The sequence below is a fragment of the Boleophthalmus pectinirostris genome, unplaced genomic scaffold (assembly GCF_026225935.1).
Source record: "Boleophthalmus pectinirostris isolate CB_2022bp ecotype Guang Dong unplaced genomic scaffold, ASM2622593v1 HiC_scaffold_22, whole genome shotgun sequence".
In the NCBI taxonomy this organism is placed as follows: domain Eukaryota; kingdom Metazoa; phylum Chordata; class Actinopteri; order Gobiiformes; family Gobiidae; genus Boleophthalmus; species Boleophthalmus pectinirostris.
Window position 1 is genome coordinate 1,561,075 of NW_026571190.1, and position 17,641 is coordinate 1,578,715.

General features: G+C 42.0%; 1 protein-coding gene across 1 annotated transcript in view; it reads right to left on the minus strand.

Moving 5' to 3' along the window:
- Window positions 1-5,217: 5,217 nt before the first annotated feature.
- Window positions 5,218-17,641, minus strand: part of LOC110157783 (general transcription factor 3C polypeptide 1) — a 44,562-nt gene continuing 32,138 nt past the window's right edge. Inside the window, exons 36-40 of the mRNA XM_020922164.2 lie at window positions 15,411-15,691; window positions 13,316-13,645; window positions 11,226-11,464; window positions 9,298-9,496; window positions 5,218-7,409 (exon numbers count right to left, since the gene is read on the minus strand). Coding sequence (XP_020777823.2) covers window positions 7,176-7,409; window positions 9,298-9,496; window positions 11,226-11,464; window positions 13,316-13,645; window positions 15,411-15,691 — 1,283 coding nt within the window. The 3' untranslated portion in view covers window positions 5,218-7,175. The remainder of the gene's footprint in view (window positions 7,410-9,297; window positions 9,497-11,225; window positions 11,465-13,315; window positions 13,646-15,410; window positions 15,692-17,641) is intronic.

A 17,641-nucleotide genomic window follows, 5' to 3' on the forward strand; every position in this document is an offset into this window, starting at 1 on the left:
ATTCTAGCTGCAAATGTCTGTTTTTTGGGGGCAATATCCACATAGGTGTATAGAGGCCCATTTCCAGCAACTGTCACTCCAGTGTTCTAATGGTACAATGTGTTTGCTCATTGTGTCAGAAGGCTAAAGGATGATTAGAAAACCCTTGTGCAATCATGTTAGGACAGCTGAAAACAGTTTAGCTGGTTAGAAAAGTCAGTTTTATAAAACTGACTTTCCTTTGATTGGGTTGAGTATCTGGAGCATCATTCACATTTGTGGGGTCATTAAACGCTCAAAATGGCCAGAAAAAGAAAACTGTGATGTGAAACTCCACAGTCTATTCTTGTTCTCAGAAATTACCAAGAAACTGAAGATGTGTGAACAGTGTGCACTACTCCCTTCCTAGAACAGCACAAACAGGCTCTAACCAGAGTAGAAAGAGAAGAGGGAGGCCCCGCTGCACAACTGAGCAGAAAGATAAGTACATTTAGAGTCTATAGTTTGAGAAATAGACGCCTCACAGGTCCTCAACTGGCAGCTTCATTAAATAGTACCTGCAAAATGCCAGTGTCAACATCTACAGTGAAGAGGCGACTCAGAAGAAAAAGCCATATCTGAGACTGGCCAATAAAAGAAAAAGATTAATATTGGGAAAAGAACACAGACATTGGACAGAGGAAGATTGGAAAAAAGTGTTATGGACGGACAGTGTTGGGGAGTAACAGATTACATGTACCAGAGTTACGTAATTGGAGTACAAATTATGAGTAACTGTATTCAGTTACAGTTACTGTTTCAGTGAGTGGTAATTGGATTACAGTTACTTTGCTGAAATAAATGGATTACACGGCGGGATTTTCCTGTTTTCACATTTTGGGGTATTCCCTTTTTTTTTTTTTTCCAGTAATTCCACTCATTGCCGGACACTAAACCAGGACAAACCAGGTCTAACCCAGGACTAAACCAGGACTAAAGTAGGACTAAAACCAGGTCTAAACCAGGTCTAAACCAGGTCTAAACCAGGACTAAACCAGGACTAAAGTAGGACTAAAACCAGGTCTAAACCAGGTCTAAACCAGGTCTAAACCAGGTCTAAACCAGGACTAAACCAGGACTAAAGTAGGACTAAAACCAGGTCTAAACCAGGTCTAAACCAGGACTAAACCAGGACTAAAGTAGGACTAAAACCAGGTCTAAACCAGGACTAAAGTAGGACTAAAACCAGGTCTAAACCAGGTCTAAACCAGGACTAAAACCAGGACTAAAGTAGGACTAAAACCAGGTCTAAAGTAGGACTAAAACCAGGTCTAAACCAGGTCTAAACCAGGACTAAACCAGGACTAAATTAGGACTAAAACCAGGTCTAAACCAGGACTAAAGTAGGACTAAAACCAGGTCTAAACCAGGTCTAAACCAGGACTAAAACCAGGTCTAAACCAGGACTAAAGTAGGACTAAAAACCAGGTCTAAACCAGGTCTAAACCAGGTCTAAAACAGGACTAAACCAGGACTAAAACCAGGACTAAACCAGGACTAAACCAGGACTAAATCATGCTGCATGGACCATGTCTCTTCGTCTTCTATCAATAATAATCAATTAGTCTGGGCTTTTTTTTATTGTCTTTTAGACAAAACATCGTATGTGAAGATTTCCTCGTCTTTGCTTCTCTACAGCAAATCAAGTAATCCAAAGTATTCAGATTACATTACTCACTTTAAGTAATTTAATGGATTATGTTACAAACTACATTTTGGGGGATGTAATCTGTAATCTGTAATACATTTTAAAAGTAAACTTCCCAACACTGTGGACGGACAAATCAAAGTTTGAGGTGTTTGGATCACACAGAAACAAACATGGTGGGGGTAACATGATGGTCTTTGCTTTGGTGCTGTTAAAGTGGGAGATTTGTTCAGGGTAAAAGGGGATTTTGAATAAGGAAGGCTATCACTCCATTTTGCAACGCCATGCCATATCCTGTGGACAGTGCTTGACTGGAGCCAATTTCATCCTACAACAGGACAATGACCTAAAGCTCACCTCCAAATTGTGCAAGAACTATTTAAAGCAGAAGCAGGCAGCTGGTGTTCTATCTGTAATGAAGTGGCCAGTGCAGTCACCAGATCTAAACCCCATTGAGCTGTTGTGGGTGCAGCTTGACCGTACGGTACACAAGAAGTGCCCATCCAGCCAATCCAACTTGTGGGATGGGCTTCTAGAAGCATGGGGAGAAATCTCTCCAGATGACCTCAACAAATAAACAGCTAGAATGCCAAAGGTCTGCAATGCTGAAAATGCTGCAAATGGAGGATTCTTTGACGAAAGCAAAGTTTGATGGAAAAAAATTATTATTTCAAATACAAATCATTATTTCTAACCTTGTCAAAGTCTTGACTATATTTTCTATTCATTTTACAACTCATGGTGGTAAATAAGTTTGACTTTTCATGGAAAACACAAAATTGTCTGGGTGACCCCAAACTTTTCAACAGTAGTGTATATGTATATTTTTAAATCAAGAAATTATGAACTGAACTAGGTCACAGAGCAGGGCTTTTCAAATTGGTTCTGGTTTAGTCCCGGTTTAGACCCGGTTTAGTCCTGTTTTAGACCAGGTTTAGTCCTGGTTTTAATTCTGATTTAAGTCCTGGTTAAGTCCTGGTTTAGACCTGGTTTAGTCCTGGTTTTAGTCCTGGTTTTAGTCCTGGTTTAGTCCTGGTTTAAACCTGGTTTTAATCCTGGTTTTAGTTCTGATTTAAGTCCTGGTTTAGACCTGGTTTTAGTCCTGGTTTTAGTCCTGGTTTAGTCCTGGTTTAGTCCTGGTTTTAGTCCTTGTTTAGACCTGGTTTTAATCCCATTTTTAGTTCTAATTTAAGTCCTGGTTTAGACCTGCTTTTAGTCCTGGTTTAGACCTGGTGTAGACCTGGTTTAGTCCTGACTTTAGTCCTGGTTTAGTCCTGCACATGTCACTGGTGTTGGGTACAGTGAACTTAACAAACCAGCTCCTCCACAGAGGTTTTCCAGAGCACAGGATGTTTCTGTAAGAGAGCACTTTCATTCACGAGTGATTACAACATGTACTAATGGATGTTTACTGGTGTGATGACTGATGTGGTTAGATGTGCCAGTGAGGATCCAGGCCTCCTGCTCCTGTTTCAAGGGCCTGTATGACACTGTTTTCTGATCTGTTCTAATGTCATTTCCTCATCACAAACAGACCTGGAGTTGTGTTTTGATTCAGTCACACATGTTTATCACACAAACCCTGCACATTTAGGCTGAGTTCTTCTCCGAAAGGGAAAACTATAGCTTGATGACATTTTCAGTTTTGGAGATGCAGACAGACTAATAATGCAGAGTTACTCAAACAAACATGTGAATGAAACAAACCACAACTCCAGCTCTGTTTTTGAGGAATTAAGAGCATTATTACATGGTCTAAAACTCAAGACTCAATTTTGCATAATAAAGGATGTTTAACTAAGATCACTGATAAACAAATTACAATAGAAATGAACACAAACTTGGAGTTTTGTTACAGATATTCATCAGAAACATGCCTGGAGCTTTGGATAATGACTGAAATGCCAAGATGACGGATATAAATGGTTAAAATGAGTTTCCTCCACAGGGTGACTGGGAGCTCTCGTAGAGACAGAGTGGGGGTCTCAGTCACACAGGAAGAGCTCGGTGGAGAGCTGCTGCTCCTCCTCGTGGAGAGAAGCAGCTGAGGGGGATAACTGTTGCAGACGCCTCCGGGACGTGTTCCTGCGGAGGTGATCATGTCCCACAGGGGAAGACCCAGCCCAGGACACGCTGGACGGATGTCTCTGGACTGATCTGGGAATGCCCCAGGATCCTCTTGGAAGAGCTGGAGGAAGTGTCCATGGAGAGAGAGGGAAGTCTGGGTCTCCCGGCTCAGACTGCCGTCTCTGTGACCTGGACCTAGATAAAGTGGAAGAAAAAGGCTGAATAAACACAAATTTCCACAGAATCATATCTAGAGTTGTTTCATTTGTGCAAGTTACTTTCCAGACTGTTGATCCCACAGCATGATGCCATGAAAAGCTCTACATTTATGATGTCCACTCACTCTCACCACACTCATTAACTCACTAATGACTAATTGAATCAATAATCACATATTATTATTATTATTATTATTATTATTATGCTTCCGTTTTATACTCAAAGACACTTTACAGATCATTATTCATTCACTTCAGATCTGGTGGTGCTAAACTACTATTGTCCTGGGGCAGACTGACAGAAGCGAGGCTGCCAATCTGCACCATCAGCCCCTCTGACCATCACACACACCCACACACACACACACGCACACACACACACACACAACTTTCAAACTAGACAACGAGGGTGAAGTGTCTTGTCTAAAGACACAACAGTCTTTGTGACTGGCGCCCTCCTGTGGCTACTGATTTTCCCAGTGTCTCCATCCAAATACTAACCAGGCCCAGCCCTGCTGAGCTTCTGAGATCTGACAGGATCAGGCTTTGCCAAACCGGTGTGTCCACAAATGACTCACTAATCATGGTCCACTTTGATGCTGGTGAAGCGTCTGTTTGAACCTTCATATGATCGTTTATCTTGGCCCTGTTTCACAAAACAGGTTGAACAAAGGTTTTCAGCTCAGAGTTTCTCATTTCAGAAAACAGGTTTGGAGCAGTGTAGAGCACTCACAGTTTGGTCACTTTTAGCGGTTTAGTTCAGCTGAGGAGAAAAGTCATGATCAATGGATTCCACAAACTATTCACCAGGAGGCTTCCCTTTTACAGGAACAGGAAATGTGTGGTCCTGTATTATGTAAAATTGACTCTTGTGAGCTTTTAGCCATGTTAAGACTGTTCCCTCCTCAAAAACAGAGCTGGAGTTGTGTTTTGTTTCATTCACAAATGTTTGAGTAACTCTACATTATTAGTCTGTCTACATCTCCAACGCTCAAAGTGCTCTGTTTTAACTTTAGTTCAGTAGAGATCGGTAGTTCCAGGGCTGAAATCATCCAAATGATTCTAGTGAAGGTGTGTGGAGTTTAAAAACGCAGTGGAGCACTTCCTCTATTATTATTAGAGTGTTTTCTGTTTAAGAGAAGAACAAATAATGTTTGAAAGAATAATTTGCATACATTAAAACACATTATTATAATAGTTCTCTCAGGGGTGACCTCTCTTCAGGGTGAAGGGAAAAATAGAGATAATCAGACAGAACTGGAGATCTACTATAAACAAATAAAAAACTTAAATATATTTTATTTATTTACACAAAAACAAAACACTTCCTTCTTCTCTAGTCATTTAAAAAAAAATCCCCTAAAAAGAAAAACTGAGTAGGCCGTGGTCAAATGAAATCTTGTACTTCCCCGGCTCGTTTGGACGCAGTCAATAACAACTATTAAGTCGAGCTGTATGTGTGGGGGGCGGGCGTCCAGCTTGTTATGGAAACACAGAGGACAATGTTTTGGAGGTGTGGACCCTAATGACTTCCGTAGTCTTCAGTGTAGTTTGTGTGTTGTGTTTAGTCTGTTTCTCTATCACAGCCTTAATGCAGGTGGTCCAAACATCAATATAAATGTTGTGTGCATTTCAGCGGAACTAAAAAAACAGCTTTTCTGGTGTAGAGGTCTGCTGCCTGCTTGTCGCCATGAAGATTTGATGTTTTTATTGTTTAAAAAAAAAACAACAACAACAATATGTGTTCTGTACTGTGAGCAGGCTTGCTTCTCCACAGATCTGACCTGTAACTTGGTAAGAAAAGTTTAAACAATAAGACCAGCAGATGTTTACAGGTCCTATATTACACTAAACAGACTCTTGTGAGCTTTAAAGGTTGTATAGAGGATTTTTTTTAATAAATGTTGTGCATGCGTGACACCACCTTCCTCCTCCACAGCTCCACAAATAGAAACAACATCTCCTCCCGCCTCTTTACTCCAGAAATCAAGTTTGTTTACAACCAGTGCATGTTCAGAATTACTGTTGAAGTGACCTGTCTAGAAATAATTTAGCGACCGATGCATCAGTTTTTAGACTCTTCGTCTGCTTCATTCACGCAATCGCTAGAAGGGATCTCCAAGAATCACCTCAGTTTGTCTTCGCTCCTTTTCTTCTTCTCTTCTTCTTCTTTCAGCGACCTCAAATACAGACTTTCTTTTGCGGCGAACTGGTCGTGGATTCAACAAACTTTGTGCGAATTGCGAGGAAGCTACAGTTTGAAAAAGCCTCTAAGAACCGCTGCATAAACCACGTAATCCCCGCGCACCGACGAGTCACTTACACTAGAAACTTAGGGAGTTTGATTGACAACCCAACAGCCAATAGATAAAGAGGGAGCCTCGTTTTCTATTGGCTGATGTTTATCTGGCCTCACTACGTCCACAGTTGATAGATTTTCATTATTTTATTATTATTATTTTTTTGGTCATCATAATTACAAAGCTGCTGCGTCTCTGTCTTGGTATTTTAAACTTTCATTGACAATTTGAAAATAAAAAATAAAAATCCTCCATACAATCTTTATGACGTGTTAAAATGTTCCCTCCGCAGAAACAGACCTGGAGTTGTCTTTTGTTTCATTCAGACATATTTGAGTAACACATTATTAGTCTGTCTACATCTCCAAAGCTCAAAATGATCTGTTCCACCCTGTGATGTCATGAAGCGGTAATTTTCAAGTGAACGGCTCCTTTTAGTTCAGAAGAGATCAGGGAATTTCAGGTCTAAAATCATCCAAGTGATTCTAGTGAAGGTGTATGGAGTTTAAAAACACAGTGAAGTGCCTCCTGTATCACCACGACATCACAAGGTGGAACAGAGTGTTTTTTGAGAGAAATCTCAACCTAAATCTGCAGGTTTGTGTGTTAAATGTGTGAATGAAACAAAGCAAAACACAACTCCAGGTGTGTTTGTGATAAGGACAGAACAGAAAACAGTGTAATATGAGCCCTTTATGTCATAGAGCAATAACATCTCCATGGAAACAAGCTGCTATCAGACCCCCACAAGAAAAGTTACGTAATGAAACTTTAAAATGATCTCAAGGGCATTTTAGGATTATTGCTTCTGTCTTTCCAACTTGTCGTAAAGTCATCTTCCAACACTGTCTCTGAACTATGGTCAGTCGAACTACGAACAACACCGTGACAGAAGCACAGTCCGTCAGGGTCCGCCAGGTGCTGTCAGGGGGTGTAGGAGTTCCAGTGGCGCTCGTGAGGCAGCACCCGGCTAAGGCGCAGCACGCAGCTGACGGTGGGCTCGTAGTACACCTCGTCGGGCCGCTCCCCTCCGGACCCGCGGGACGACGAGGAGAGCCCGGTCTCGGTCTTAGGAGGGGGGCCAGGGCGTGAGAACAGAGAGGCTTTGGGGCGTTTCACCAGAGTCTTCCTCTTGACGCAGCCCAGGTCGACGAGGGCCTGCGCAGACACAAGGCAATCCAACTCTGGTTAATTAAATGAGCATTAAAGGGTTCAAAGTTCTAGTGAGGCAGGAAATAACAACATCTTGATATTCTTTGCTTCTAGGGATACAAAAATACTTCAGAGGCTCAATGCAACCCTCACAATAACACAATCAGAGACTAAATATATCTGTGCTTCCAAACAAGAAGTGAGCATGGGCACGATTCTGTTTCTCTCTGTAACTGCTGCTTTTAATCTGCGTGAAGTTGTCGCCCCGTCAAACGCACACCTACACAAAAAACTACGTCTATCGTTTGTGCTTCGTTTGTGCTGCAAAAAGTTACATTTGTTTTGCTTTAGTTTTGGAGATATTAATAAATCTTTTATAGGTCAAACTGTGGTCTGCCAGCCCCCAGGAAGCTCCATAACGCTCTAAAACACCACAAAAGTTGTCAATGGTTTGTGGTTTGTGTGCTGGTTTGTGCTGCAAAAAGTTTGGTTTGTGTGATTATGATTACTGATTATGATTATTATCAAAACAGCAGAAAATTATATGAAATGTTTGTATTTTGTTTGTGCGGTTTTGTGCAGTGACATTTTACATTTGTGCGAGTATATTTCAAAAATGATTAATTATTATTTTTGCAGAAATGACATGACATAATTTCCTCTCAGCTCACTGCAGCCGCTTTAACAAAACTCCATAAAACTAGTGAAGAGAAATGATCTGAGGCTGTGGAAAAGTCTGTATTATTATTTAAAATATGAATCAAAAGCACGTTCCTAAAGACTGATACAGACTTCTCAACAGCCTCAGATCGTTTCTCTTCACTGGTTTTGTAGAGGTTTGCTGAAGCCGCTGCCGTCAGCTGAGAGGAAATGACATCATATAATTTCTGCAAAAATGATACGAATAATTTTGCACAAAGAAATACAAATGTTCTGTATAATTTTCTGCTGTTTTGAAGGTGCTTAACATTTTGAGGAGCTGGACGACGTCATCGGCCAAAAATAAAACTGCTAAAATCTTAAGAATCATAATCGCACAAACCAAAGTTTTTGCAGCAAAAAACAGCACAAACGAAGCACAAAAGACTGACACCATTTTGGGCGTTTTACAGCATTTTGAAGCTTCCTGGAGGCTGGTGACCCTAATTTAACCTATTAAAGAATCATTAATATCTTCAAAACTAAAACAGCACAAATGAAACTTTTTGCAGCCCAAAACAGCACAAATGAAGCACAAATGATTAATATAGTTTTTAGGTGTGCATTTGATGAGGGGCCTGATTTACACCTCTGTGTGCTCTGAGGTCTGAGGTCCAGCTCCAGCTTGTGGGGCCTAAGATGAGACTTAAAACCAGGAGGACAGGATCTTTTCTGTGACTGGCCCCAAAACTTTGGAACGCTCTGCACTCCCCATGTTCCAACAGCCCCACAGTGGAGTGTTTCTCATCTTGTCTTAAAACCCACTTTTACTTTCTGGCTTTTAAGATCACATGAGTTGTGTGGTCCTCTGTGTATTGTATTTTATTGTGTTTTATTGTGTTTTATTGCATTGTATTTAATTATTTATGTATTTATAATTTTTTTTTTATCATTTTTAGTTTTATGCATTTTAACACTTTTTATTTATCGTTTTTATTTATGATTTATTGTGTTTTATTGTATTAATTTGTCTGTGCAGCAATTTGGAAACTGTCATGTTTATAAAATGTGCTGTAGAAATAAAGTGGACTGGATTGTTTTTATCTATTGCATTATATTGAGTATGTTGGTCGATTATTGCATCAGTCAGTATCACGATATTGATCCTTGTGTGTTATATGATGCAGCCTGAGTTCAGACAAACCCAGTATATGTGAATGGCATTAGGTGAGTGACAGAGCGTGTGCGAGTGCACCTGCAGCAGCTCCAGGGTGGCCAGCGGCTGCAGCACGGCTCTGTAGTGCAGGAGCAGGGCCTCCAGAGTGACCCCGGGCACAGACATGATGTGGTAGAGCAGGGCCTCCAGCATCCCCTTACACACCAGCCGGTTCAGCTTCCCGTCCACCAACCTCCAGGGACGGGCCACGAAGCTCACGCTCTCCCCGGGACTGTCTCTGCGCGTACACACACACACACACATTTAACACTACAGCAGAGAGAGCTAGACAAGTTAGACACATTTAAATAGTTACTTCCTCCTCCCACAGAGTGAAAATCAGGCCTTTTAAAATGATGACAGGGCACTGATTCTGAAAAATTAGCTGGATCGGATATCGGCTTGCAAATATCAGTTCAGTCTAAAGCTGGGTATCACTAAGAAGTTGTCGATACGATACATACCTCGATACACTGAGCTTTTGATACGATATATTGCAAACTGACACTAAAAGTCTTAAAGTGTTAAACCACTTCTGATGCGAAATTCAAACATTTTAATCCTCAAAACTGAAAATGTCAAATGTGTCGCATAAACGAGTTTCCTCTAAACAAACAACAAAAAATGTAGCTCTGTAACAAAATCATTTAGTAAAATATACCAAAAAATACTCTTGGCGATGTATCGATACAGCAGCCCATGATATTGATACTGTATCATTACATTTAACAATACGATATATGGATATTTTGATATTTTTGCACTAGTTCAGCCAATATGCAGTTTGACGTAAACTACTGGGTGTAGATGACCCAGAAAGTCTCAGAATTAGGGCTAGGTATCATTAAGAAGTTGCCGATACGATACATACCTCGATACATAGGCCACAATATGACACATATCTTGATACGGTGAGCTTTCGGTTCGATACGATATATTTCAAATCGATTCAATACAATTCAATAAAAAATAAAGGTTAAATCATGTCTGTGACACTAAAAGTCTTTGTTAAACCACTTCTTGTGCAAAGATCACATGAAACACAAACATCTGAATCCTCAAAACAGTGAAAATGTCAAATGTGTCACATAAACGAGTTTCCTTCCACTAAACAAACAACAAAACTGTAGCTGTAACAAAATAATGCAGTAAAATATACCAAAAAATACTCTCGGCGATATATCGATACAGCAGTAACTGATATCGATACTGTATCATCATATTAAACAATACGATATAACGATATTTCAATAGTTTTGCACAGCCCTACTCAGAATGTTTGAAGTTTTTTTTGTTCTGTAGTTATTTGAGTTATTTGCATCTGAACTGAAAAAGCTGGATAAGCAATAACAACACAAAAGACTTATAACAGCTTGTTAAGACAAACAGCAGCATTTCTTACCACAATATCACAACTGTGTTTGGATCATGAGGAGAATACTATGATATACCATCTACTCGGTCCTGTGAGGTCTGGATACAGCTCCTAAGCCAGACCTGAACAAGCTCCCAGTACCACCTGAACTACTGCGTCTACACTAATGGGACAATAATGATATAAGTGTCATCATTGGAAGAGAATTTAAGTCATTTATCTTCCATGTACATCTCTCAGTTTAACACTGACTCACAGGAGCTGTAGTAACACCATCATCTTCCCTTGGCACACCATTCTCTAACTAAACTATGGCCTTCATAGTCTCACCACACTTGCTTTATAAACCTCCTCCTTTCTAAACCTCAGTATTTTAGCTGCATTATCATTTTTATGTGATGAACAGGTTCCATATTTAAACCACTGTTATAGTATTGTACTTTGACCTAGAAGAGATCATCCTGGATGAGGACACTGCACATTCTGGTGATCTAAAGGCCATTATCTCTTGGCGATTCTCACAGTTCTATAAAACGATGATTATTATGTGTAAACAGTGTTATTGTTTATTGTACATCAGGTCAGTTCTTACTCGGGAGCGCAGCATGGACTGGTACAGCGGCTGGGCACACGTGACCTCCCTGCTCTGTCATCTCTCTTCTCACTGCCCTCCTCTGATCCAGTCTCCTCTTTGTCCTCTTCTGCTCCTGTCTTCTCTCTCTCCTCCTGTGGCTCTGCATTCATCTCCTGTCCCTCTGTTTCTTCAGGTTGCGGGTTTCTCCCCTCCTCTGCTTCCACCAGCTCCAGCTGCTCCTCTGGAGCTGTGCTCACCTGTAGTGAGGGACATCACAGGGTCAAAGCTTTGCAGGTATGTTCTTTTGTTTTTACTTGTACAGGATTATAATTATTGGAGCATGTGGCGGGGCTCTATCAAAAACTTAGGCAAGATCGAGATTCTGAGTGCAGGTGGTTTATTGTGCCAGTGTCCAAAGTGCAAAAATCCCCAAAACAGTGCAGAATATTTACAGTGAGCAAAACAATCCAAAAAGTATTTACAACGAAGAAACAGGGTCGAGTTCAACGTTAACTGTCCCCTTTAAGAATCTGTACAGCACACCGACGTTACCTGCTCTGTACCCGGTGGCAGACTGATTAACAGCCAGGAACAGCTCCCCTTTATACTCCCCTGACTCCTCCCACTGAGCAATATATCAAAATCATTCTAAAGACAAACAATTTAACCATAAACCTACCTTGTCTATGCTACGTTGAGCACACAGTAATAATGTACATTACATGTCAAAAATAATAGCTGAAAAACGTAAAGAAAATCGTATTACATAATGCGCGTCACATGGTCAGCACCACGGCGCGAACAGCGCCTATTTCAACTACCAGGAAATAGGGGCTCGGTTTGGCAGAGGCGCCGCGTCGGAGGAGAGAGAGACGGCGTCATCGGACAGGTAAGAGACAAGTATGAAATAAATTATTCTAACGCGCTCAAGTGTGCAGCCTTGGTGAATTAGTAACGGAGGAAAGAGGGGGAGAAGGCGGTAATAGTGAATACGGCGTGAATGAATGAAACAGCGGGGAAACGGGGAATGAACTCGTGTGTGCGGGATGACTCAGCGTGTGTGCGCGCGGGCACGCCAGTGCAGACCGCAGTTACGTGTAGGGGGGAAACGCCACCTAAAATCATAGACGGACTGGCTCCGTCACAGAGCATAAATGATTCTAATGGACTCATATTATGTAAACCTTTCCTGAACTTTTAATAATGTTATAATGATTTGATCTTATCATTTGATTACTAAGAGTTGAGTGTGAGTGAGAGTGCTTGATTGGTCAGAACGTACAGTGTCTGTTTTCACCCTGTCTCCACCAACTGATTTACTGGATATTTACTTGATTATTCAGAAAAATCAGAGTATGAATGCATTTTAGTTTTTATTGTTTCTGTGAAGAGGCGGGGCCTGTATGTTCTGCAGTTTTTAACAGGAAGTCAATAAACCTGTTTATTGATTTTATTATTAAGCCGTTCTACATCAGTGTTGCTATTGGAGATTTTCTAGGAGGACTGTAAACATGCACAGGGACACTTCATCCCAACAATACTCCGGTCAGAGACTAAATTAGTACACAGGAACATGTTCTGGAACTTTAATGCCCTGACTTCAGTCTCTTTAGCTGTTAGTTTGACATTTACAATGAACAAAATATAAAAGCTCAAATAAAGTACACAGTTTACATGTGATAGTTTGTTACTAACTAGAGATCGATATGTTTTTTTGTTTTTTTTTCATGGCTGATGCCTATACTGGGTGTTTAGGGTCCAGAGGAACTGAACAATATTTTTGGGCCGATATGTGGAGCCGATTTTGATCATTTCCCCCAAACTCTTTCATTTAAATTCAGTACAAACTCATCCACAGCAAAGTTTTTTCTACAAACTGAATAAGAGCTGTGTAATCACATGTTATGTATATTCTTTACACAGCAAGTCAGCTTAAATTAAATACTGACCTCTGCTGGAGATTTGAGGCCGATAGTCGATGCTCTCAAAGTGTGAATATCAGTCAACCGAAATATCTCAAATACTAACCAAAAAGAATTAAATGTCTTCTTTAAGTCATATATCTTACGATTCTCAGTGATATCTACTAGTATAGTCACAATCCGCACCTTCTCTACATGACTCGTCTCCTCCTCTGCTCCCTTCAGCTGCTTCTCTGGTCTCCCCGCTCCTTCACTTGTCCCCTCTCCTCCGTCCTTGCAGGTGTCCAGGGCTGGTCTCTTGGCTGCGGTCTCCTCCGTGCTGTCCCTGGTCGCGGAGCGTTTCTTCCTCATGAAGGGGATGTCGTGCTTGGTGTCGGAGAAGCTCAGGTCTTCGGGGGGCGTGCGACTCCACTGGCCCATGTTGGGGGTGATGAGCCAGGGCTGCGCGTGCTGACGGAGCACCCAGCGAGCTCCATAGGCCCCCACCAGCAGCAACTGGCCCTCCTGCTGGAGGTCCTGGGGCGACATGGGAGAGGAGGTTAGAAAAGATGGAATATAAAGCACGATTAAGCCACGATGTTAAGTTTCATTCAAGTTTTTCTTAATTATATATCTTAATCCACACTTAAAGAGGGTGTAACTGTAACTGCTAACACAAAATGTATTGACATCAGCATGTTACCTTTTATTGTTTTGAAACGACTACATTCACAAAAAAAAAAAAACTATTAAATTGTTTTATGAGTTTCCATTTCATTTTTAACAGTATTCAGTATTTTCAGTATTCCCTCCCATTGCTCTCCGCACTAAGTCACTCACATTTCAGAGCACTGCTGGCAAGAGAATACATTGTAACTGCTAAAATTTAAGCAATAGCAGTGCATTCACAAGCCGCTAGAAATGAAATGTGAATGCACTGGTGAGAGGTGCTGGAGTTTGTCCTGTTCTAAAAAAAAAAAAAGGGACTAATTAAATAGGGAACTAAGTAAATAAACTTGTTTTAAGCACGTCGGAAAAAAGTTGTCATTTGTCACTTGTTAATTCAATAGTAATGCCCCCTATGGCCAGTAGATGGTGCTCTAACCCTCAGACACGTGCTGTGCAGCGTGGGTTTTTAATAGCAGGACTGGACCTCTGAGAGCAAATGTGCACTGATGAATTGAATTAATGAAAAGAGTTTGTATCGTATTGAACCTTAGCAGCTCTTTAGTTGTTTTTTTTAATGGTAGAGTTGTTACGGTTTATATGTCGTAAAGTTGAATTTATTTATGCAGATTAGTAGTGCAGATACTAATAATAATGATGATCATTTTAATAATTGATCGTTAATTCTCACGATGATCCGTTAAGAAAATTTAATTGAATGCCCATCCCTAATCTGTCAATAGCCAAGCCTACTGACTACTGGTCAGTAAATGCATCACGTTCACTCTCGCATTTCCTACAAGTCACCTGCTCCCCTCCCTCCATTCACATCTGGGAGTGAGGCGAGACAAGACGGCTGCGCAGGAGCCCGAAGGCAAATAGACTGTACAAAACCCTAAATCGAGGGAATTGGCCAGGTGATTCCAGTATCCCAATGGCAAGCTGAACCCAAGGAACCTTCAGTCAACTCACAAATACTCTACCCAGCTTCTACGGTCGGGTAGAGGCTGTTGCAGCCGGTCCGCTCCCACACTTCACTTATTCTAACGTGCATATTGACAATCACACACCCTCTTTAAAGACAATGGACATGTATTATGGACAGTAAAATCCACATTTGTTTAACTGAGCCATGGACAATGATAAAGCCACCAGCAAAGTGACTTATTTATTATTGCTGCTTTGTATTGTGAGAATGTATTAACCCGACTTGAACTGACTTGAACTGATCTGATTAAGCTGATCAATGACATCTGCAGATTACTGTAATTACTGTAAATATTAAATACTGTATATATATTTTGTTCTCCCTATTTTGCACTTTTCTATATACGGCACCAGCCTCCAAACACAAATACCCAGTCTCCTGTGTTTTGCCATTTTCCCACCTCCCAGAGAGCTGCAGCCTAGTCTTCTGTCCCTAGCCCCTACACCCATCTAACTTTACCCCTTTTGTCCCTAGCGTACACTTTTAGATATGCTACAAGTGCACCTTGAAAACATCTGCAAATGGAGCTAAACAAAACAATAGGTAGGTTTGAAGTTTTTTTTTCTGACCTCTTGGTTTGTGTGGCTGAAATGCTGTGTGACTGTTTGTCCAGGAAGCAGCTTCCTGTCTTTGTCCCTTGCTCTGTACCTGCATGTAGTGCTGCAGGGTCCTGGTGCGCGGGGGCCGCGCCACCTCCAGATCTCTGTGCCTCTCGCTGAACTCCTCCACCTCCAGGCCCCTCTCCCCGGCCTGCTCCAGAGTGTCCCAGAGCAGAGCGCACGCCTGGAGGTCCTTTGTGCTGTAGCCCCTGTGCTCCTGCAGCAGAGCCAGGCATTGGTCTGCACTGAGGGGGGGGCAGGAGAGGGAGTGGGACAGGCCGGGGGGCAGCAGGGACGGACCTCGTAAGGACAGGTCCAGAGGAGGCTCAGCTGGAACACAGGGGTGAAGAAATGATTTGTGTTTTCTGAAGTTTTTGTATTTGATGGTCTATTATTGTAAAACATTAGTGAGTACAGCTCATTTACGTAACAGGACAATGCATAAAGCTTTTCATTATATTTTTTACTTTGCACAAATTTCATCAGCTACAAAAGATTCTTGTCACTTAACTTAAAGGCCCTCTCCCCTATGTTTCACAAGTACCGTATTTTTCGGACTATTAGATGCACTCTTAAGCCTCCAACCCCATCAAAAAACCACTGCGCGCCCCTATACACGAATCCACTCGGGTGTTCCAGCACGACTTCAGTAAACTACAAAACTGCACCACCCGCAGAACACACAAACACACACGGAGCAGACAGCAACAGTGCAGCGAAAAACACCCACAGACACACTCATCACTCCACGCCAACGAGGAACGGAATGGAGGAACGAACTGAAAAAGCGAGCGCAATGTGCCACTTCTAGACACAACTGAACAACTGAGTCACTGTGAACACAGCGACAATCCGTTGGTCCCAGACAGCACCCTCCCTACACGCCACAACTGAACAAAGCCCAGAGTCACCGTGAACGCACCAAACAAACAAAACCACCCACCCATCACACTGTTGTGTTTCCTTTAAAGTCCGGTGTGGTTTATTTGTGAAAAAAGTTCGAAAATAGACCATTTAATGACAGTGCACCTTATAATCCAGAGCGACTAATAGTGCAGAAAATACGGTATTTGAGCAAATTTGTCACTGCAGATATATGAAAGTGTTTTATTGTCCAATAATCAGTAAGTGCACGTTAACATGCTTACAAATATATAATAATAATAGTTTTTTTCTCAAAGATGCTTTAGATTGCATTATTATTTCACTCCATACTATGTAGTAGGAAGCTACTTCTGTAGTCACAGCTGCCCTGGGGCAGACTGACAGAAGTCTCCCTCCCACCACTACAGACAGTGCATATTTCCTCAAATCCTCCTCACGCACTTAAGGCAATATACCTGATTTTGAATGAGTTCCTCTGAAACGCTTTGCAGTGGTCCAAAGTCATTCCTCACTGACCTTCTGCATTCTGAGCAGCATAATTATTCATCACGATGAGTTTAAGAGGACTTTACACAACTCTCACAGACCAGAGCAGAGTTTTGTCCTCATAGTAAAGCTAACGACAACTAGCATGCTAACTACTCATTTCCTGATGACTGGACAATAAAAAATTTCATTATGATGCAGACAGTACATACATACAAAGGAGCTGCTTATACAATATACTGTGTCTATAATGGGCCACAACTAATTTGACTCAAACACATGAAAATATGTAGCAAATGTAGCAAGCAGCATGTCCCTGTGCCAGAGACAGGACGAGTGGAAGACGAGTGTGTGTGATGGTGCAGTGTGATGGTGCAGTGTGATGGTGCAGTGTGATGGTGCAGTGTGATGGTGCAGTGTGATGGTGGGGCAGTGTGATGGTGCAGTGTGTGATTGGTGGTGCAGTGTGATGTGTGTGCAGTGTGATGGTGGTGCAGTGTGATGGTGCAGTGTGATGGTGGCAGTGTGATGGTGGTGCAGTGTGATGGTGCAGTGTGGTGGCAGTGTGACGGTGGTGCAGTGTGACGGTGGTGCAGTGTGATGGTGGCGCAGTGTGATGGTGGTGCAGTGTGATGGTTGTGCAGTGTGATGGTGGCGCAGTGTGATGGTGCAGTGTGACGGTGGTGCAGTGTGACGGTGGCGCAGTGTGATGGTGGCGCAGTGTGACGGTGGCGCAGTGTGATGGTGCAGTGTGACGGTGGCGCAGTGTGACGGTGGCGCAGTGTGACGGTGGCGCAGTGTGACGGTGCAGTGTGATGGTGGCGCAGTGTGATGGTGGTGCAGTGTGATGGTGCAGCGTGACGGTGGTGCAGTGTGACGGTGGTGCAGTGTGACGGTGGCGCAGTGTGA